The 23,445-nt window shown below is 42.9% G+C and overlaps 2 protein-coding genes across 2 annotated transcripts; one reads left to right on the top strand and one right to left on the bottom strand.

Annotated features, from left to right (window-relative positions):
• Positions 1 to 231: 231 nt before the first annotated feature.
• On the top strand, positions 232 to 12,963 carry parpbp (PARP1 binding protein; the record flags this gene model as incomplete). Its single annotated transcript, XM_080754376.1, has 10 exons — positions 232 to 387; positions 638 to 871; positions 988 to 1,092; positions 2,018 to 2,188; positions 3,218 to 3,372; positions 7,832 to 8,000; positions 8,126 to 8,307; positions 8,492 to 8,573; positions 11,331 to 11,526; positions 12,142 to 12,963. The coding sequence occupies 10 exons, from the start codon at positions 232 to 234 to the stop codon at positions 12,444 to 12,446; spliced, it is 1,755 nt and encodes a 584-aa protein (XP_080610502.1). The 3' UTR covers positions 12,447 to 12,963.
• Positions 12,964 to 13,215: 252 nt separating this feature from the next.
• pmch (pro-melanin-concentrating hormone) lies at positions 13,216 to 17,216 on the bottom strand (the record flags this gene model as incomplete). Its single annotated transcript, XM_080754375.1, has 3 exons — positions 13,216 to 13,271; positions 14,692 to 14,833; positions 16,983 to 17,216. 3 exons carry the CDS (start codon positions 17,214 to 17,216, stop codon positions 13,216 to 13,218), a joined length of 432 nt encoding a protein of 143 aa, XP_080610501.1.
• Positions 17,217 to 23,445: the final 6,229 nt, after the last annotated feature.

Below are 23,445 nucleotides of genomic sequence, written 5' to 3'. Positions count from 1 at the left end.
ATTGATATTCCTATGCATTGTTATATTGTTGTTGATATACTGACATTATCTTGCTTATTGATGTATTACCTGCTTATTGTAAGTCCCTTTGGATTAAAAGCGTCTGCTAAATGCCTAAATTGTAAATTGTTTCGCAAATCGCACATTAGGACTTAATTGGCCTTAGAAACCTTTTCAGTTGAGTGAGGTTCTATTTTGCTTTTGTGTGTGTCTGTGTGTAGTAGGTGCAATATGGCATTGGCAACTGTAAAAGACAATCTGAAGACATTGGTAAAGGTCTTCAGGAGAGAATGCCATCGAGTTCTTAAATCAGAGAGAACCACAATTCATGGAGCGGATGGCATGCTGATGGTTTTACAACTTACCATGGCCGAAGTGAATAAACAGGTAATTATTAGAATCCCCTCACTATAGACTTCAAACCACTACCACTTTATTGTACCAGCCTGAGGGAATCATTAGTCAAAATGTCATGTTCACAACCAATGACATTACCACAGATTTCCTGTTGAGACCGCTCATGTCCCATTTTTAGACTCGGGAAGAAGTTCTACTTATGGCCTTTAAACCCTGATTGGTTCCAGGCAGCCAATAATCATGGCTGCTGCCTTCTCTGTTTTTTCTCTCTCTCTGACAGGAGAACGGAGAGTTCAAAGTGGCTCTGAGTGATGTCCTGATGGCCTGGAAACACTTACTGTTAGACAAACTTCACCTGCCCCTCGAAAACTTCCTACGCCCAGAGAACTATGATCTCATCCGGGAAGCGTACGAGTCCTTCCTAAAACGTTCCAACACCGTGGACCTGGTTGATGTCCACTCCATGTACAAACAGCTGAGGCTGGAGGTGGACCCAGAGGAGCCTGTGAGCCCGGTGAGTAGGGCCTGATTGAAACCAGGCTTTGATTGTGGATGATTAGATACGCTACTGTCTTAGAGATGAGGCCAGCAAGTTTATCGCTGAATCTTTTATTTTATTCTGCTGCCAAGGTCCAGCTGTTTGATTTTCTGTCGGTCAACACGGAGGCCTCAGTGTTGGCAGATGCATCAGTCCCTTCAACGCCATCCAACAAATCCAGGTCTCATAGCGTGCAGGTATGCTGTGTTTCGTCGTGTATTGATAGAAATGTAAGTGATAGAAGTTAAAATGTTCTGTTAATTGACTGACTGCCCTAAAGAAAGCTCTCATGGTATGGTGTACTAACCACTTTCATTCTGGCATCCCTATTTTAAGCAGATATGCTCTCTCACAACTTGTAGATCAGTCACATTTGAAATTTTCTGAATGGGGCTTAAGTCATTAAGAATATGAAATGCTAGTTGTCATGGTATAGACCATAAATAAATGCATCTCTCTCTCGCTCTCTCGCTCGCTCTCTCTCTCTCTCTCTCTCTCTTTCTTTCTTTCTTTCTTTCTTTCTTTCTTTCTTTCTTTCTTTCTTTCTTTCTTTCTTTCTTTCTTTCTTTCTTTCTTTCTTTCTTTCTTTCTTTCTTTCCTTCTTCTTCTTCTTCTTCTTCTTCTTCCTCCTCCTCTCTTCTGGCAAGAATTTATTTATTTTCCCCCAGGTTTTTGCTGCAATCGTTTACTCTCCAACTCACTCTGATTAACAGGAACTTTAAATCATATCACTTAGATTTAAGAGAGCAATGTGAATTCAATTACCAGGCAGATGTTTTAAAACACAACACAATGTGGGCCCGGGACACAGGCTCCTTTAGCACAGCAGCCTCTTTCCTGCAGCTGTTCTCTGTCACCTGCTGATTCATGAGTTAGCGGTGGCTTGCTACTGCACTACCAGCTAGGCTGATGAAGTTTGGGTTCAAACGCAAAGTGGAAGGCAGACAACTGCTGTTTGCTATAATCTAATACAGCTGACATAAAAACTACTGTTCTTGCTGCCTGCTGAAGAGTACTGCCTCTAATCAAATGTTGTTGAGTTGAGGCAGTCATTTTCACTTGCGGAAAGTTGGCAATGTACTGGATTCATAACCTACATCCTCTCTGCCTTTTTTTTTGCAGATGAAGAGGGTGGTGAGGAGAGTGTTCTGCTCCTATCTGGACTTGCTGGTGAACTCAAAGAACGACTTGGCCTTAGCGTATACTCTGGACATCCCCAGTAGGGCGCTTGGACGAAAAGCCTTCACTGACATAAAGCATGCAGCACGTAAAAGCAATAATTCATTATTTTTGGTAAGAAAGAGTCACATTGAACATGCATTTATTACTTTGGGTGAAAAAACATTTTCGGTGCAGTGTTAATTTTGACAGCAAATTTTGAAACAAAAAACAATTAGATTTGCCATATTTTAGTCATCTGAACTGTTTTAGTCTAGTTTTAGTCGACTAAATATAAGATTTTAGACAAGTAAATCTACAGTTGATTTTGTCGACAAATGTATTTAGGCAGTCCTTGATTGCCTTGCAATGGCTGGTTTTACACTTGGTTGCATGCTGAAAATAGATCTACAAGGTCACGTGTCACAGTATGACCCGTTGTGAGCTTGTAGATCTCCCTTTTATTTGGAGCACAACACCCAAGCACAACCAAACAGTTCTACTGGATCTCTTCTCCATTAGTCCCTTCCTAACATCTAACTGTTAATTTACGGTCTGTCTGTCTGTCTGTCTGTCTGTCTGTCTGTCTGTCTGTCTGTCTGTCCGCCGTCTGTCTGCATGCTGACTTCACTGATACTAAACACCATGGTAACAGCCGCATGCGGAAACGATGCCCAAATTTGGAGATGAGTAATAGCCGCATGATGAAACAACACCCACATTTGGAGATGAGCATGCTGATATCACTGATACTAAACAGTGTTGCCACCATGGTAACTGCTGCATGCTGAAATAATGCCCAACATACTAAACAGTGTCGCCACCATGGTAACAGCCGCATGCTGAAACAATGCTCAAATTTGGAGATGATGTCCGCCGTCTGTCTGCATGCTGACATCACAACGGGTATTGTACAACTGGACGTCAATGGTGACTATTCTGCCCAACAGGCACCAGTCTGGGTTCTCCAACATTACTTCTGAGACTCCTACATTCAAAGTGTCAATATATTTAGTGTTAGTTTTTAGTCATCATAGCTTAGCTTTGATTTAATTTGATAGTTTCCTCTGTGAAAAAAGGTAGTCGACAAACATTTTTCGCCATAGTTTTAGTCGACGATATGATCACTGATTGGGTGCAACATTTGCTTCTGTTGTTCATCAGGCTGTCGCATCCTTTGTGAGAGCCATCCAGCTCGGAGGAAAAGGCTACGCCCCGGCAGAATCCGACCCGTTGAGGAAACACGTCAAAGGCCTGTCCGATTTTGTCCAGTGTTTAGACAACCTGGAAGAGATACTGGGAGAGATCCCCAACGCCAGGTACACGGCACTAGACAAGTTGAAGTTCTTCTTAGTTCTTCTTACTCATACAGTGCCGCCGGCCACAAGGGGCGCTAGAGTGCCAGAAATTTCTCCATAGACCTTCGCTCTAGCTTCCGTCGACACTGTCCCAAGAGCCTTGGGATTTCACTCCAGCCAATGCTATGGGTGACGAGAGGAGGAAGCTAGCTGACACGTAGCCAAAATGCTAACCCATTTAGAAGCCCGATCTAAAGCTATTTCAGTTTTTTGGGTCTGGGAACACAATCCGGAGAAAATCCTGTCTAAAGATGTGATTTATCATTGGAGTGGGCGGCGCGATGCGGCCGTTAGCGCGACTACGGCCCGTGGATGGCCGAGTCTAAGTCCCCATGTTTGTTCATTTTGAGAAACTTGAGGGTACAGATGGTAGACTACGTGCATCAAAGCCGAAATTAAACCATTGCTATAGGGCAGGCTGTAGCCGAGTGGGTAGAGACAGTGCTGTGTTCTACCTGATACTTGGGTATACGCCATATGCTGTGAAGAAAAGAAATTGTAGGAGTGTATGTCCTCGTGAACCTTTCAAAGTAGCGTTTGCACTGGCGTATGCCCTGGCCACAGGAATAGCCACGGAGGACGGAGTGTATGCCCACAAAACAATTCTAGTACACCACTGGGTAGTGGGTAGAGGGGCTGTCAGTGTCTGGTAGTCAGAAGGTCACCGGTTTAATGCTCATCATGACCATCTGAGAAGCCATTAGCTGGGTGAATTTCCTCCATGGGGTTAACAAAGGTCTCCCCCCTCATGATCAATGTATTTTCTAGTCAGCTACTGGCACACTCCACATTTCTTGGCCAAAGATTGCCGATCTACAAGCTTGCAAAACACATCACATATTCACATTGCAACTTGTACGTCAGCAATTTGTTGATGATCGCCCCAAAATAGGGAAACTAGGGTGCACGTGGAAAGATGTCTGGCAAACTCTCACGATCTGTTTTACCATCATGGCATCAAACCCCACCTGTTCCATTGCTGTATACAGATCATTGCTTTTCTCCCTCCAAAACCTTCTAATGACAGCGAACTCTGGTTCCCATGATAACATTGAGATTGCTAAAGCATGTTTATCTTTGCTACAACAAAGCCTTTTTTATGTTAAATAATTTGTTCCTTCTTAGATCTGCTTACTTAATGAATTATCATCAAACTTTAAGCTCCTCAGATCACCCTTAATGCTGTTACAGAGTGTATTATGTTCTTCATCAAGTCTTTGGCAATGCAACACAAGTGGTTATCAGAAACGGTTTGTTAAATAATTCGAGGAGGACTGAGCTTTGAGGTAAAGCTTGAAATGTAAGTTATTAATGTTAAACAAATATGGATTATGGATAAAATCCATAACCAAAATAAGAGACACGAGCCAAAGGACAGTCCATAGATTGCTGTATTTTGAGAGAGCAGACAAGGAAGACAGACAGTGAGCATACCATAGCGGCAGCTTTCTAAATCTCTCTCTCCTCCAAGATGGAGGAGAACAGTATATAAAGAGTACAGTTTATGACAGTAAGAAGTCGTGGGACTCATTCATTTGTTCCCAAATCATAACAAGGAAGTAACAGGAAGAAAGTGACACGTAGTGTTGGTAATTTTCCACCACTAGTGACATACAGTATATCATGATTTCGTAGTCAGGGCAACCAAAGTTACTATGACCTGCAATCTATTTAGCCTGAACCTACAGTAGCCGACCAAAATGTGGTCTATACTGTAAGCTCAGTTCATAATATATATATTATATGGTCATATGAGCCTCATACACCAATCATGAATTATGTATCATAATTCTTATCTTATCAGTAAAGCTGTGAATGTCCCAGCAGAGTGAATGTAGCTTTACTCGGTCAAGTTGGACCACATTGTAATGGCAGCGTATTGTAGATGTTTTTAGCCCCGGTAGTAGCGGGAATCTAAGAATGTACTAAACTAAACCTTGACTTTCCTTCAACTCATTAAAACCGGGGAAGTTCTTGATTTGTGTTGGCTATTCAAAAATAGCAGATACACAAGCTCACAGCTTTTAAAGTGTGTGAACTACTTATTTAGAAGCCATTTGAATCGGGCTCGGGTCTTAATGGGCTAGACTAGAACGTCAGGTCGAGAGTGTGCGTGCACAGTTTCGGTACAACGGTGCCAGAGATTAGCTGTACACAGACAGACATATGGAGACACACTTTGGCCTGGCGGAGACAAAAATTGTGTGGATGTACTCGGGACACAAACACCAGTTTGGAGGACTATTTTGGGGGAAATGAATCCCAGGCCCAGAGTGGGAGGACATTAGTTTTGTTCTTTTAGTGGTTGTTTAGTTGTCAGTTCTTGTATTGGTGTCTCCAAAGAGCAGTCCATTTTTGAAGAGGCACCATGTGAACCAAGCCAAAACGGGTCTTTCAACAACCTACAACTTTTGCTCCCTTTCACACCCTCGGTGGAGTACTGTATTTCCTCACACAAACACCTTCTATGGAGAGTTCAGGGCCCTTTGTTCCGCTAACATCTGTTTTCCCAAATGATTTAGTTACTGAACCTTGCTCGCTCTCCAGAGCTAGGTCAGGGTTGGACAGCCGCCTTTCCACCTTGTTATGTTTACATTTTCTGATCTCTTTAGCAGGGAGTGCTACAGTGCACACTACTATTAAGACATATACAAAAGTGATACAATTCAACTGATATGCCAAACCTGAAGCATTGACCTGGTTTTGCTTGGCATGGTGGCTTGGCTTCTTTTGAACTCCTGATGACTGACTAAAATACATGTTAATATATTGGCTCTAGAAAAATTACATTTGCAATAGGATGTGGAAGAAAACCATCTATGAAAATGTACATTTCTTTCCAATGACTCTTGGACAGATGTGTTGGCAGATATACATATTGTGTCAATTGGGCCACATTTTCTCACATTCAGGAGAAGAGAGTAAAGATTTAGTTAAGTTCAACTTTGTCAGGCTCAGTCCATTACAAAAACAAGGCAACATCACAAAACTAGAAGCGGTGCTCTTTCGAGCACAGGTCTCCACCAGGCCAGGCGTCCTGGTGGTGCTATAATAGGCCAATGTAAAAAGGGTGGCATGTGTACTTCACCAATCTTAGACCATTCATGGCGCCACCATGAGGCTGATTTGAACATTTTGTAGTGTAATTTCTTCCTTGGCCTTTTGCAAATGTGCGTGCACAATTTCATTACAATTGCACGCTGTGTTCATGATTTGAGGCATTTTGTTCGAAACGGATCAATCCTGCAAAGTTTGGAGGCCAATCTTGGCCAATCAGGATGGAATATTTAATATGGGACAGATCCGTCTTGATCATATGACTGTAGAGATACTGTGTATTGATTTGTGTTAATGGGTAAAATCTGAAGGAGTAATATCCCAAAATGTGTCTTACATAAGTCGGCCTCCTGGTGGCGCTAGAACAGGCCCATGTGAAAAATGTGGGGCAGAGGTTCTGAATTGGCATCCAGGGAGTGTGTGTGCTCTGTTTGGCAGCGACCGGGCCAACACCTCCGGAGATTAGCTGGTAACAAACTTTATGGACAGACAGACGGATGGACACACAGACGGACGGACAGAGGCGAAAACATAGTCTCTCCCCATGCCTTCGGCTGGTGGAGTCAAATATAAACATTGCCATTTGCCACAAGACAGTTATACCAATGTTTTAGCAGAGGGGACTGGTATTATGCAATACTAAAACTAGTATTTGACACCAGCCTGACAATGGCACTCTAAGAATCATCCCGTCAACACATAAATGTATAAAGTACATCCTATTTCTCACTAAAGCCTTGGAAATGTTGATGCCTGGCACAAGTAGTACAAGTGCTTGTACTACGCCACCATGTAATTTAAGTAATGAGTGCATACAGTAACCTGAAACGTATGCATAGCATATACTCTCCTTTTTCAACCCACAAGGCCCTTGATGTCATTTAAAGACAAATGCAGGGGCTGCTCCATCAACAGTAAATGGAAGCCTGAATCGGCGGACACATTACGATGCCCTGGATGTCGGATGACTTTTATAGGGTACATTTTCTGATTCATAACTCTTAGACCTGCAAGGAAATGAAGCGCAATTGGATGTATAAATAATACTGAGACCCAATATGTCCAATAAGTTTCCTTGTGTGGTTCTGGAGAGGATCCAGTAGCCTTGGAGGACCTGGAACAATATATTTTGTAGAGATTCAGATTAGAACCATGCCTTCTGGTTTCTAGCCTAAAGAGAATGATGTTGGGTGTTCATGGTGATGGGGAATCTCTGCAATCAGAAGAACAACATGACCGCCATTTTCGGGTGGAGTTTTCTGTAATAAGTCTGTTTTCTTAAAAGAGATCCTACCTTTGTAAACCAAAGGCAGTGTGTGACAGCTCTTACATTTCTTTGACTGACTCAGTGTTTGATCTGCAGTGCATGTGGAGCCAGGCTGGTGTCTTCCATCAGGGCAATGCTTGTGAAGGGACGCAGCAGCGGAGATGAGGTGTATGCACAGGCTGATGAGACGGCAAAGGACCTGAAGGAGAGGATCTCTCAGCTGCACCAGAACGAGACGCGGGGAACGGGGATAAGTCCGGCCAGGGTAAATCTAAAACCATTTCATTTTAGGTGTATTTTCAAAATCTACATGCTGCAGTTGGTGCTAGAGAAACTTCTCTTTAATTGCATTGTAACTACAACATGAACTAATAATCCCCCCTCCCCCAGTTCAAATCACATGCGATCAATCACGCCACTGCGCTTGGTGGCCGGGAGACAGTGAAAGTGCTCCTAGCTATACTGGATGAAGAGGCATTGGCTCCTCCCTGCACCAACAAGGCAGATCTCCTGTCTGAGGACCAGCCTGTTCTCAGTGAAGCTGAGGGGACCTGCATCTTTACACTGTTCAGGTTGGCTTTGCACAGTTGCCCATATAAAGACAAATAAGACTAATAGCTGAATATAATATCGGAATACCTGTTAACACCAGAAATGTCACGTTAATGGGGCTTGACGCCTCAGTTAGCGTAACCTTCTAGCTCTTGTAATTTATAAACGTATTTTCTCTGCCTGTGTTTGTGGCTCGGTCTCCAGGTCCCCCGAGGTGTCTACTGGATCCTCTCCAGAACCCCTGAGGAAACGAGTCCAGAGTCGGCAAGACCTGCTCAAGCCCAAGGTAACACAGGCCCCCTCATCCATGAGACCAAATCCAAACCATCAGTTACTCCAAATTGAATCAGATGTACAAACATTGAAAATAATGTCTTTACATCCTGTAATTTCTCCCCGGTATTATATTATTTATTTGCTTAGCTGAAGCCCTCATCTTTAACTGGCTTCCAGCGTTTCCGTTTGCACAGCTGCGTTTTAGCTCCAAGTGTTAGTTTAAGAGTGTTATTAGAATCTGTAGAATAAAACTACTTATCGGCCGAGGATCCAAACCATCAACCCTTCTGGTGTCCCATTAGCAGTGCTTGGGACCTTGTTGTGTTCACTGCTGCACACAGTGTGCCAGCTTGCTGTTTCCCAAACACTGGGTCGGGACCCATTTGTGGGTTGCGGACACATTCTTTGTGGGTCCCTTAATTTTTGTTTCCTACATTGTTTTTAATTATTTCAAAAATCCCCAAAAAGCAAACATTTTCATATTTAAGAAGTAGTGAAAATAGCCGATCTACAAGCTCACAATGCGGCGCTGTGAGCTTCTAGATCGTCTGTTTTCACTAGTTTGGGTCCCGGGCAAATGTCTAATTTTGCTTTTGGGTCACAAGCTAAAAGGTTTGGTAACCACTGGTCTATAAAGTATCCTCATATTCCAAAAAACTGCCTCAGGCTTCTGATGGTTTCAAGATGAGACATGGTAGAGGCCAGTGACAGAATCCATCACAATAAAAGTGTTGTTTTGAATTTACCTTTTACAAAGGAAACCCCACCCACCCACCAGAGTTTTCTTCACCATGTACTATGCGTCCATAACAGCAGAGACCTATAAGATACCATCTCCATCATTTACATTGAGAGATTAGACTGGTTCTTTTTACACAAAACCGTTTGAACTCTTTTTCAAACAAGACATGCTAAACCATTGGTTCTAAAAGTGGGGTCCTGAGAGCCCCCAGGGGTCCTTGATGGGCCACAATTATTTCAACCCCTTTATCCATTTATATGTTGGTTTTTCAAAAGTAACAGACATACAAAGTCACAGCACGTCCCTTTGTGTTGCGCTGCAAACTTGTACATCTGCAAATCGTGTTTTCTTCTTCTTCTGGGGGGTCCCTGGCACAAAACATTGGGGGGGGGAGGGGGTCCGCGGCCAAATATATAAATTTGGGGGTCCTTGGCACAAACGTTTGAGAAACACTGTGCTAAACACATTTTGTGAAATGGCTCCTTCATGTGATTGCGCAAGCAGATGTCATTTCAGCTCCCCACAATCTGGCCGCCTTCCTGTTTGAGTGCGCTGTAATGGTCCCAGGGTAGCTCACCGCTTCCTGAACTCGGTGAGCGGAAGCTTTCTGCATCAATTTCACTTTGAAGATGCCATATCAGTCGCGTAACCCGACTAGCTGGGGGAAACTTGAAAGGTTATTGTTTCCTGTTGTCTGCTGAATGACTTTATCCCCAGACTTCTCCAGCGGTTTCATCATGCGCTGACGTCAACTGGCACACAGCACAGGCCGATGGACACATTTAAATTTCTGCATCGGGGATCTCTCAAATTGCTTTCCTCTAATGCCTGAATGGAATAATAAAGCAATTAATGCCAAGTTATTTGCGCTCTCTGATATCGTTGATTATTATGCATTTTCAGGCGAATTGTGCTATGCTAGGATGGACACCTGTGATCTCTCATTTCCACTACCAGTATGTGTGTGCGGCTCGCATACTGTAGAACTTTAGAAATTGATTGCACCTGCTGTATTGTCTGGAGTGTGCTGGTCAGGTGCCTCCAGCGGTGGTTCAGTGGGTGCACAGGGGTTATTTCAGGACAGCATTTCCCCCAGTGGATTGGGGAGCCATTTGAACAGACGGTGCCACCTAACCTTGGGCTCCCACCTGTTGTAATTGGATTAGATGTTCCCAGTCGGTCACAATTTTTGCTATTTTACTTCTTCCATCCCTCCCCTCCCATTGTTTTCTGGGGCGTTCCAGATATGGTTTATTGGCATGCTATCAGGGCAGGCTACATTTTTAGCTCCATTATTGCAGCGCGCCTTGGTCTTAGGGTTACTGTTGTTTTAGGTGCTCTTTTGAGAGGTTCTTTTGAAAAGCCTTTTGAAAAGCCTTTCTCCCAGGCTTTGATCCCTTTGTGCTGTACAGACCCACCCAGCTTTGCACACTGTATTTCTTCCCTTGGATTCCTCCTCGCTACTGGGGCCCACTACACTGAAGGGTGAAATCCTTTTGATTCTGGTAATCCGGAGCCGCCGTAGATCAAACGGCGGGTGAAAGCAGTGGATCCTTATGCCCCACGGCAAGGATTGAGGCCTTCTCATGTACTTGACTTCATTATAACTAGACTGTCCTATAAAACAAATGCACCCATTAATGAGCTGCCACGCTACGGTCATATAGATGGGTTTTGTAGTAATATATATCGTCACTGTCTGGCAGAAACCTCGTATCTCCATGTTTCAAATTTGAGATTTTTTTTTTTTTTTTTTTTCGCAAAGTAAAGCACTGCTTCATCACACAAGGGCGTCGCACAAAAGTAGTGAAAACAGCTGATCTACAAGCACACAACGCCTCGCACCGCGAGGCGTTGTGTGCTTGTAGATCAGCTGTTTTCACTAGTTTAAATCATTTTAAAAATGATAAATACAAAACAAACTGTTTTGGACATACAAGGTTTCCACCTGACAACGACGATATGATAAAAGGTGTTACTGTTTTGTAATGTATGATAAAAGGTTTTATTTTGTTTTTATTCCAGGCTAGTGAGCGCGTCATCCAATCTCAGTTTGCCTGTACATATAAAGACGAGGAGCCTCGCCTAAACCGCGTGCTGGACTTCCTAAGCACCAGCCAGGTCCCCACCTGTGTGCATCCGGCCCCCAAGCGCCATGACGCCGCAGCGGTCGACAAGGACTCGCATCCAGAGCACACCTCTCTTGAGGACCTGGGCACAGGTACAGATTCAATGCCATATTCCTGGAATCCATCTTTATTTTCACTGGAGAGACCGCATGTACTGTGCTAACACAGAACAGCTCCAAGTTTCAATACATACACATGCTGTAACGTACCGAGTCCCAGACCCCCCACCCCACCCCACCCCACTCTCTGTTGGGATAGGCTTCCATTCCCTCTGACGCCACACATCTGGACCGGAGCCCGGTCCCACCTTCCCGGCCACGGCCTCGAACCCTGCCCAATCCCAGCCCTGGGACTGGTACTTACCATCAACCTTTAAATGATTCCCCATTCTATAAAACCTGCTCACCCCCACATCTGTAGTAAAAACCGAAAGAAGCCTGTGCACGCGTGCGTGCACAGTGCACACACACACTTCATTTTCTTCACGTTTCCCTTTCACTATTTCTTTCTGTGGGAATTCAGGCCGTGCTCCATCAGATTACATGACAAATGTTCAATTTCAGCTCGGTTCAGTAGAATAAACACGCAGCCTGTTTAAACACGGGGCTAACGTCAGCAATTTCATCACGACCCTCTGCCCCTCCCTCCCATTATTTCTTTTACCAGATTGTTAACCTTCCTGTAACTCTTTGTTCCCTTCTTTCCAGCAGATCGTAACACAGAGTCCTCTAGTAAGACGCAGAGAGGTCTATGCCAGGGGGCTGCTTTTGGGCCGAGATGTGGAAATGCCCCGAGCCGTGGAGCCAGTCTGGCCAGCAAGAAAGAGGCCAAAGGCAGCAAGAGGAAGCAGGTGGATGTTGAGCAAGATGGCGCAGTAGAGAACCAGCCCCCAACAAAGAAATGCCCCCCTAGTGTCGCTGGCAAAATGCCAGCTAAGAACCCCACCAAGGGCCAGAGTAAAAAGAAGCTGATATCTGGACAAGGCAAGCTAACCAGCTTCTTTAGAGTGTAATACTTTCGGGATATCATTGCTCTCAATATTCGAGCTTTTTGTGTTTTTTATTTATTTATATTTTTTCATAAATGAATGGCTTACTTAATCATACTACAGTGTCACACAAAAGTAGCAGATGTGCAAGCTTGTAACGCAGCACGAAGCAACGTGTTTTGAGCTTGTAGATCTACTACTTTTGCCGTTTATAATTTTTTTAATTCTTATCCTAACATTTTGGACACATAAAGAGACAATTATGTTTTAACAGTGTGTTGGCTAGATTATGGGAGTTGTTTCAAAATGCATTGGATGTATGAAAGATGGTTGAATGCATGTCAGAGATAAACATGGATCTTTTTTTGGGGGGGGGGGGTGTGCGGCTGGCTGCGCACATTCGTTTACCAGTGGCGTAAAAGAAAGCCATTGTTGCCCTAAATGTGGAAAATGTTAGTGCTGAGTGCCTGAAACCCAAGCAGATCAGTTTGGTAGCAGATCAGTGGGAGCTTGGATTCAGATTAATCTCGCTCCAAGACGCACTGCCAATAACCTTTTCTGCCTCAAGCGCCTTTCATCGCTGTCATCGACCTATAGTTTTATACTCTCAAATCTGTTAATAGCACACCATCAAAATCCACACTGTAAATCAGCTCCAGGTTATTTCGTATTAATAAACTTTTATTTTGTTTTACACATTTTTATGTTTTCTCTTTGTCTACCATGCAACATATCTTCAAGGAACCATGCAACACAAGGAAGAAATGTATTTTACAGCAGATTAAAGGAGAGCCTAGGCTTTTTTATCGTAGCAGGGTCTGTAGACTCTTCCTATCATACATCGGAGAACTATAGACAGGGAAAGAAAGGACATGAAATAAGTTAGCTCCATTTTGGGACAAATATTAGATGCACACAGTATAGAAACCGCTAGCTGATCAACAAGCTCACAGTGTGCTTGTAGGTCAATAAGTGTAAATGGTTTTTAAGTGGTTAAGTGACAACAAAACAGTGGTGGAAAAGGTACTCGCATTTCTAATTAAAGTAAAAGTAGCAATACGGTCACATCAAACTACCAAAGTGTGTTCCCGATTCCGCCATGTATTTCAATGGGAATGGAGCGGTTTCCTGCCAATCTCATTGAAATGCATTGGCGGAATCCGATCGGGAATTCACTCTCATAGGTAGTTTGGTGTGACAGCTGATAAGCGGATTCTGCCAATGCACTTCGGAATAGAGCGGAAATGCACAAATGGCAGATTTCTCAAAAACATCCGCTCCATTCCCTTTGAAATGCATTATCAGCTGGCAACCATACTTTGGTGTGACCGTGCCCTTACAATTAAATGTCGAGAAAGTACCAATAGTGGAAAGTACTCATTATGCAGAATGTCCCATTTCAAGTTTTCAAATTTATACCAATCTTTTGAAACTTGGCAGATCTACAAGCTCACGATGCATCGCATTGCGATTTCAAATGGCCAAAATATATAAGGGGCTGAAGTGGTTAATGTATGTTTTTGTAATAGTTACTTTGTACAAAGTAACTTAACGTATAGATTTTCAAATGCATGTAGTGGAGTGAAAGTACAATATTTAGATCTGAGATATTAGTGGAGTAGAAGTAAAGGCATTGGCAATAGGCTCTATGCATATACGCCATTTTGTTCTACTTCCGGGTGTCTTTCGACTTCCTTCACAGGTGTTACTGATGATACTAATCAAGGCTCTGTTTGATTTATTGCACAGTGGGTCTTGTAGCAGAGTGTTTCCAGTGAGCCAACATGCACAATATCAGCACCCTGACTCTGTTTGACCAGAATGGAACAGACCCTTCATTAGTATCATCGGTAACACCTGTGAAGGAAGTCGAAAGACACCCGGAAGTAGAACAAAATGGCGTATATGCATAGAGCCTATTGGAATTTTTAGGTATTTGTACTTTACTTAAAGGAGCTATAGTCAACTTTTTCATTGTAGGGCCGACACTTTTTTTACATCCTAGTCTATAGACTAGAATGTAAACAAAGTGTCAGTCTGACAATGGCCAAAATTATTATTTTATCATTATTTTACGCTTTTTGTGGTAATTTATGAATAGAAACACATATATGAAGCTTATTTTTTTATAAAATATTTTCGAAACATTATTTTTATTTTAGCATCCGTTTTTCAAGAAAAAGTTGACTATAGCTCCTTTAAGTAAATGCACTTAGTTATTTTACACCACTGGTGGTAATACACATAGGATAGGCGTCCCTATACTTACGGTCGAGGTCGGCCTCCCTGCGCTCAACTTTGAAACTGTATTCAGCAGGAGTTTGTTCTAAGCTGGGGTCTGAGAGTTGAGCCAGGCCGTGGGCAAAGGCTGGATTCAGACCGTGTCTGCGGTGTCCTTTCAGTCCTGAGTCCTGTGGAGCAGAACAGCATTTACACACGTGTGGAATACAGTATATAGCAATGATCTTCATCAGGGGGTCCTCAGAGTTACTACAGGGGGTCCTCCAAATCTTTGTGTGATAGAAGCTTTTTTTGTCTCCTTTTTGATATTAACCACTTGAACCCTAGCGTCCATATTCTGAAAACTTAAGCCAAAAATTGCAGATCTACAATCTCACAATGCCTCGCGAGATTGTAGATGGGCTATTTTTCGGCAAAGTGGTTTGGTGTAGAGGGGGAAAAAGAGCAGACCAAGTACAGAGTGAATGGTCAAGTTTATTAAGTATTGACAGTTCAAGTGGTTAAATATCTGAAAACACACAAATTGACATGAATCCAATATACACTGATGATGGTGCTGTCAAACGATGAAACTATATAGTATCTATGGGTTGTGGGGGTCCCTGCTTCTCTCTCTTGACTAAGGGGTCCTTTTGGCCTGAAAACGTTGAAGACCCCTGGTATATAGGAAGATTCATCGACCCTCTTGACACAATATGAAAACCTACTGTGATAAAAATCATCCATTTGTACTCATTTTACAGCGTAGATTAGGGTCCCAGAAATAAGGGAATGGGATCCATGGTCTAATAATGCATATCAAACATATAGTCCTTGAAATTAAGAAGGTTGCAAATTACTGGTATACTGCATGGAGAGAACTCTGTTTGCCTCTGTTGGATGATTGGATCGCAGACCCCAACATGGAAGAAACGTGTCCTACTTGGGCAAGTTTCCACTCGCACACCTAAGCCATTTGAACTGTGGCAGTGGCCAGTAGGCCCTGTTCTTCTGGAGTCCCTATTCAACCAAATGGCTTTGTTTCCTCTCATCATGGTTCCACTCTGTTCCATTACAGCAGAGATAATCACCGCGTTCACGACACGCTAGAGAGGCTGCCAGATAACGTCTTTACACATCTCAGCCAAACGTTTGAGGGAACAGAGACATACTGTATGTCATCGTTCCTCTCACTGTGTGAACCCAATAAAAGCTTTTACACTTTTGTTCATCTGACATGTTCATCAGTGCTCCTGGCTTTCCAGCAGTGCAGTAAAAATGTGACCTATGACCAAACTGGTATGATGTTGGTTGCCAAGTTTAGGATTTATAAAAAAAAAAAATGTATACTGTACACTGTTTTTGTAAAATATTCAAAGAACAAATTGTTGCATTGCTGCAGCGGGACCCTGCTTTGCAGTTTGGCGACAAACCCACCGAAACAAATCGGGAAGCACTGCCATTCAAGACCATGTTCCCTTGTGATCCATTGAATGAAAGTAGGCTAATCTTTAACAGAAACTTTTTTTTTTTTTACGTAATCACTCTAAATCGAGGTAAACAAAAAGTAAAAAATCACACCTAGTGGGAAGTGAGCAGTGCCATTTATGAGTTAATTTCATCAAGCGTCCCACTAGGCAAATCACAGCACGTCCTGTGAAGCTTGGCCAATGGGACCCTGGGCATACAACAAACGTTGAGACATCTGTGCCAATATGTAGGCCAGATGTAGGCCACGCTTCAGTTTACTTAAAGGGCCACTTCACCTCTGGGACAACTAGATCTTATTTTATTGTTGTTTGGGACACAATCAACACAATCCTGAGTTATTTTTTGTATTCAATCTGTGTTTTGAGATATTTTAGTATCTCAGCTGTGCTAGTGATGCATTTTGCATCATATGATGCATTTTGCATCATCATACTGCATCATATGATGCAAAACGCATCACTAGAACAGCTGAAATACTAAAATATCTCAAAACACAGATTGAACACAAAGAATAACTCAGGATTGTGTTGATTGTGTCCCAAATAACAATAAAATAAGATCTGGTTGTACCAGAGGTGAAGTGGCCCTTTAAGCCCCAGACATTTTTGAACACATTTTTCCCATCAGTTTTTGACCGGACAAAGCCAGATGTTGGAGCTTAGCTCCTGTTACAGGAGCACCGCTCAAAAATGGATCAGTATCTAGAGTCTACTTTAAATAGTGCACACTGCTTTGAATACCTACTCTTTAAAACATTGAATTTGTCAAATATCACTTCTGTCAAAGGTTATTTTTACATTAGGTCATTAGGTACTGTATGGATGATGGTACGCTGTGGACGCCACTTACTGACAGAAGGATGATCTTGGGGTTTCCATCTTCAAGCGTGTTGTCCAGGAAGAGGGTTCGTCTGTACACTCTTATGGGGTCCTGTATCCCCTCATCGTCCAGTAGTGATGCCATGCTGTCTGGTTCTGTTCTGTCATCATCTAGCTTGCCTGCAGGTATGGCTGAACTCACTGAATGGCTGCTCAACTCGGAGAACAGCACCAGAGAACATAAGATGGAGTATACCGAGATCATGATATCTTTTTGCAGGTGCGGTCTTGAGTCTTAGAAAGTGGCAATCGGCAGACTGATATCACCTCACCTGTCAGTGACTGTCAGCGCTCTGGCAGCCCCCTTTTATAGCAGTACTTTTAAGCATGTGTCATGATGTGTGTGTTCTGCTAACTGAGTGTAGTTAAATTCAACCAAGTTATGTTAGGTCTCCTGTTGTGATGTATCTATCAACTTTGGTGGACACATCACTGCGCAGGCCATAGGTCAGAGCATATTTGTCAAGCAGCCACAGGTTCCCCATGGTAAGTGAATATAGGAATTAATAAGTTGAATCACCGAATTACCCCTTTTTAAAGGCATGGAAGAATACATGTGAATGAGCGGAGAAAGGATCATTTGTAAAGCTCCTGCACACTGCCACATAATGTCACCAAGGCCATCAGGAGGTCATAGGGCTGTAATTATTTGGACCTCTCTTCTGTTACAATCCACATGCTGTAATGAGTACAGCAGGAAACCAGACGGTGACCAACTGTGCCACATGAAAAACCTCTATTGAATGAATGCCCACAGTGAGATATCTCTGAGAGGCATCAGTGGCTGTTGTGACTGACCAAGAAATTCAATTGATCATGATAATGACGATGACGACAATGATGATCCTACTTGGTTCATTTATAGCAAATTTCATGTGTGACAGCTCAGCTCCCATAGCCTAGAGGAGCTTGTGATCGAATGCTTGCGCGTATCTATATTGAATCATCAAGGATCTGCGCAGAGGTAATGGTCACCAGTTGGTTGGGCGAAAAAGGTTGAACTTTTACAAAAAAAAACAAACAGGGGTTACATTGACAGTTTCTCCCCGGCTCTTAAAAACACAGTAGAAAGCTTACCTTAACATCACCAGAAGCCATAGCACAGAGATGGAGAAATGGGACATGAATAATAGTTATTGAGCCCAGCTGAAGTGATTTTGCTTGGAGCAGTCAGCCTTTATTTTGTAAGTATTTTTGTTGGAGGGTGAGGACCTCTACTGAAGGACTGAACTGGTCCATAGGGGCATCGTCGTTCCAGCAGAAGCACAACTGAACTTCTGAGCTTCACACTCTGTTTTTCTAACCTCTCTCCCTCTCGCGCTCTCATAATACCCCCCCCCCCACCCACCCACCTTTCTATTTGATTCCATTCATGGGAATTTCTTTTCTTTTTCTTTTTTCCTCTTCTTTGCATTATTCTTTGTTCGTGCTTTGTTCATTGAAGACATCGCATGTCTCTGGAAAAAGAAATCTGTGATATGGCATTCTTATTTTGTGTGTATTTTCCACTTTGGAGACCTATATATCACCCCATCTCACAGAGCCATGCAGCAACGTTTCTCCATTCCATCAACCACCCTAATCCAATGAACTCTGAGCAAGGGGTGAAGGTCTTTATCTGGTAATTCAGAAATGTTCCCCGATCTGAAGTTCTAGGAAGACATTACCATAATTCTGTAACAAAGAACATTAGCATAAAAGCCAAACGTCAAATAATCTTACCAAGACCAGATGTGATTTGATGGGCATCCACAGACAGTATTTGTCAAACCTCCTTTGAAGTAAAGGGGACCTTCAACCACATTCACTCAAACCCTCTATATGTTTACTCACTGGAAGATATCCCATAGCCAAATGGAATAAACGTCAAATCATAAACATTTCTGATGTAAATAAGGGTTTTAAAGCTCTGATTGACCTGTCATCAGCTTACCATAGTTCTGTCTATGCATGGGGAGTCATAATTCTATCAAGATTTTATTCGCTTCTTGGCATAGTTGGTGGACTACATTTCGAATTCCCACGTAGCATAACGGAACATGCGGTGGAATCATTTTTTTCATCACCTCTATCCACTGGTTCCATCACCTGTCAGAGTCCAATGCTGTAATTCAATCATTCTACTACATCAATTCTACAACTTTCTGTCAGCATAAAAAAAAAAAAAAACTCAGAACTCAGCGCCATATGACATCAGTAGCAGCATCATTTTATTGTCCTCCAAGGGCCAACACATTATTTCCTGGTCCTCTGTTAACACACTGCCTTTCATCACAGGCGCTCTGCCCCTGCAGTAAGAAACAATTGTCACCGTGGAGAGGAGTTTCCAGTTCCAGGGAAATGTGACGCTCCAGTCCTCCACCATGCGCGCACGATGCTTCATGTGTGTGCCATCTAACTTGGGGTGCACGTTGGGACTCAAGTTGGGTGGGAGCCTGGTGGTCTACATATACAGCAGAGATGAGTATAGTGTTGGGGTGTGTGTGTGTGTGACTGTGTGTGTGTGTGTGTGTGTGTGTGTGTGTGTGTGTGTGTGTGTGTGTGTGTGTGTGTGTGTGTGTGTGTGTGTGTGTGCGTGTGCGTTGGGGGGGGGGGGGGGGGGGGCTACAATTGGGCAGGTCTTTTTGTTGCCCAGAGAACAGACCTTGGTTTCCTGGAACAATGCAGCTGATGAGAAGCTCTCCAAGGAAAATAAGGCTCTGACATCATGGGTTCTTAAAGCACACAGCTGAGCCAACACTCTCCTGCTATAATCAAGCCTCAGTGAATTTCCACTGTCGACTGAAATTGGGGAAGAGAATCTCCTCCAGTGGGTATAAACACTCTTTTCTTCTACATTGTTGCTGTCTTAATCTTTAATGTAAATGTAAGTGCTAATATTGATGTACCGGAAGGCTCAAAGTGCTTAGAACCATGTGTGCGCACACAGTACACTGAGTACAGTATGCCTAATCATGGTTGACAATAGACAGCTACGATTACTTTGGTAAGTTGCCGGACAATGCATACAATTTGTCGTGAAAAAGGACCTCAGAGGGGATTGGCGGGGAAGCACAAACAACCATGGATGTATTAACCACCGCGAGGGCCCCTGGACGATAATTTTTTATGTCCCCCCCACCTTCCACCATAACCCCCCCCCCTCCCTCCCGACACGCACTACCCAGCTTGGTTAAGCCATGGTGATTATCTGTGGGCCAAGAAAGCACCTGTTGACGACATAGGAGGGGCCCAGATATTTGATATTTAATTAACGTATACATTTAATAGTAAATTGTCAATGACCATGCAGCCCATTTCCCCCAAGGGCCCCTTAGGGCAATGGGCCCCTGGCAACGACCCCACCGGCCCAATGGTTAATCCACCCGGAGACCACTTTACTACCTGTCAGAAACTCAGGGCACAGCTCTCTTAGTGTTTTGAAGTATTGAAGTGTTTTTTTATTTTTTATTTTATTTGGCATGTTTTTTCTCTCCTTTAAAAGACAAGGCATTGGGCGCTTAAAGTTAAAAAAATCAAAAACGAATATTATATACTAAAATATTTAACTTTATGCGCCCAATGCTTTGTCAATGACAATGGACATTTAAAGGAGAGAAAAATCAAGCCATCAGTGTCAATTGCTCAGCCATAGAGATGCCAGTCTTGGGCTTTGATCCCATGACCTTCTGATGATGAGTCAAGAGCTTTTCCAACAAAGCCACCCAAACACATTTATCTTGGTTGCCCAAGGTAAAAATGTTTTCAAAAACATTGTGAGTTACTCATGCATATCTTTACAAAGAACATTCCAAAGGACTCCATCATCAAACTACAGGTAGACTGAGGTTTGAATATGGAACCTCTCTGCTGAAAGTCAGATAGTTCAATGATGCACTATTTTGGAATTTTCTATGCAAACATATACAGGGTGTCTCAAGATGTGTTGTAAATGCAGTGGGCGCCTACACATTCTGAGTTATGGTAGCTCTGTTGGAATTTGGAAAAGCACCTGACTCATCATCAGAAGGTCATGGGATCAGATCGCAATTCTGGCACCTCTACATCTGAGCAATTGACACTGATGGCTTGATTTTTCTCTCCTTTAAAAGGCCATTGTCATTGACAATGCATTGGGTGCTTAAAGTAAAATATTTCAAAAACTACATATTATTTCAAAGTAAAAATCTCAAGCATGCATGTCCACAGTAAGGTGGAATTTTTGAATTTCGAATCAAGTTGCTCGGTTAAAGTATGTAGGAATAGCGAGGTGCCAAAGTCTTCAGATTCAAGTTTTAAAAGTTAAATATCTCCAAAACTACAATACATTTCAAAGTAAAACGTTCAAGCATTTGTGTCGGCAGTTAGGTGAATTATAAAAAGCATGAATGGAGTTTCTAGGTGAACGTGTTTTTTTGAGGTGCACAAATCTGTTAATTTTCTGAATTTTGTAAAGACTATATCTCTAAAACCATGAAACATTGCAAATATTCATTTTCAGGCAAACATTTCCACAGTAAGCTGCACATGATAATGTTTGAACGGTGTTTCTAGGTGTACGTTTGTAGCTATAGTAGCCTGCCAAAGTTTGTACTTTTTCCATTGACAATGCATTGGGCGCTTAAAGTTAAATATTTCAAAAACTACAAAGTAAAAATCTCAACCATACATACTAACTGTGGACACACATGCTTGAACATTTTACTTTGACATGTTTTGTAGTTTTGGAGATATTTAACTTTTAAAACTTAAATCTGAAAACGTTGGCACCTCACAATTAAAATATTCCACCTTACTGTGGACATGTATGCTTGAGATTTTTACTTTGAAATAATTTGTAGTTTTTGAAATATTTAACTTTAAGCGCCCAATGCATTGTCAATGACAATGGACATTTAAAGGAGAGAAAAATCAAACCATCAGTGTCAATTTATTGCTCAGATGCAGAGGTGCAAGTGTTGGGATTTGATCCATGACCTTTGGATGAAGAGCCAAGAGCTTTTCCAACTAAGCCACCCAACCACACATACCTTGGGTGCGCAGTGCATTCTTTTGAGTTACTCATGCATGCATATCTTTATGTAGCACTGGCCCTGGCTAGGGTTCGAGGCCCTATATGCACTGCTCTCTTAAAGGGCCAGTGCTACATTTACAAAGAACATTCCAAAGTACTCCATCATCAAACTACAGGTAGACTGGGGTTCGAATATGGAACCTCTCTGCTGGAAGTCAGATCATTAGACCACTCAGGAACGGATTAACCCCCACGAGGGCCCCTGGTTGATAATTTTTTAGGCCCCCCTCCACCATAAGAAAGCACCTGTAGAGGAGGGTCCCACACATTTGATTTTTAATTAACGTATACATTTAATAGTAAATTGTCAATGACCACGCGGCCCAGTTCCCCCAAGGGCCCCTGATAGCCACGGGCCCCTGGCAACGGCCCCACCGGTCCAATGGTTAATCCAGCCCTGCAAACAACTGAACTTGAACTGAAGTTTTTATTTCCTTTCAGAAAATCCTGTCTTTAACAGTGTGGAGCATTGAGGCGTCACATTTCCCTGGAACTGGAAACACACATGACAGCAACAATACTGCTGTAAACCAACCGCCACAGTGCATCAACTAAAACACATAGAATAAAAATGTCATTTGAAAAACAAACTTGCCCACCTCATTTCACAGTCCTCGGGTCAGTAGAGAGCCTGCTCAAATGGCCACAGAGGACAAGGGTTAATTAAACACAGGCAAGGACGTGCAGAGAATGTTAGAGAGGCAGGGGCTGACATCTAAAAGGGAAAGAGGGCATTTGCATTTTCTTTCACCATAGTAAAAGCTGCATTCATGGTCTGGAGAGGGCGCTTTTTACAGACGGGTAAAAGGGCAGGGGCTCAAGCCACCTTTGGTGTCTATGTGTGCAGTGCATGTCCCTAAACACAGGTGAGCTGTGTGACCTTGATGACCTGTCCCTGCATGCCCATCTCCAGGTCAACTCTCAACGCCACCAACTTGCACGTACACACACACACACACACACACACACACACACACACACACACACACAAAAACACTGCACGCACGCATGCACGCACGCACGCACGCACACACACACACACACACACACACACACACACACACACACACACACACGTGACTTGTAAATAGACTAAGCCCCCATGCTCCCCCCCCCCCCCCCTTTTCTTTTTTTTCTGCCTTTGTATTTGATGTTATGCTTTTGAAACTGATAGTACTATGTTCTATCCGTCTGTCTTTCAATGTTATATGAGATACTTAAAGTGTGGTTCCTGTGGAAATAAGCCTCGGCTTTCTAGGATCTCCTTCAAGTTGACCTTGTACCAGTGATTTGTACTGTCATGAAACTGTACTTTTTTATATTGCAAACTTCTAATAAATTCTTCAATCAATCAAAACACACACACACACACACACACACA

The sequence above is a fragment of the Nannobrachium achirus genome (assembly GCF_963921795.1).
Source record: "Nannobrachium achirus genome assembly, chromosome: 23".
Classification (NCBI taxonomy): Eukaryota; Metazoa; Chordata; class Actinopteri; order Myctophiformes; family Myctophidae; genus Nannobrachium; species Nannobrachium achirus.
The sequence above is the reverse complement of the archived record's forward strand: the minus strand, read 5'-3'. Positions and strand labels throughout refer to the sequence as shown.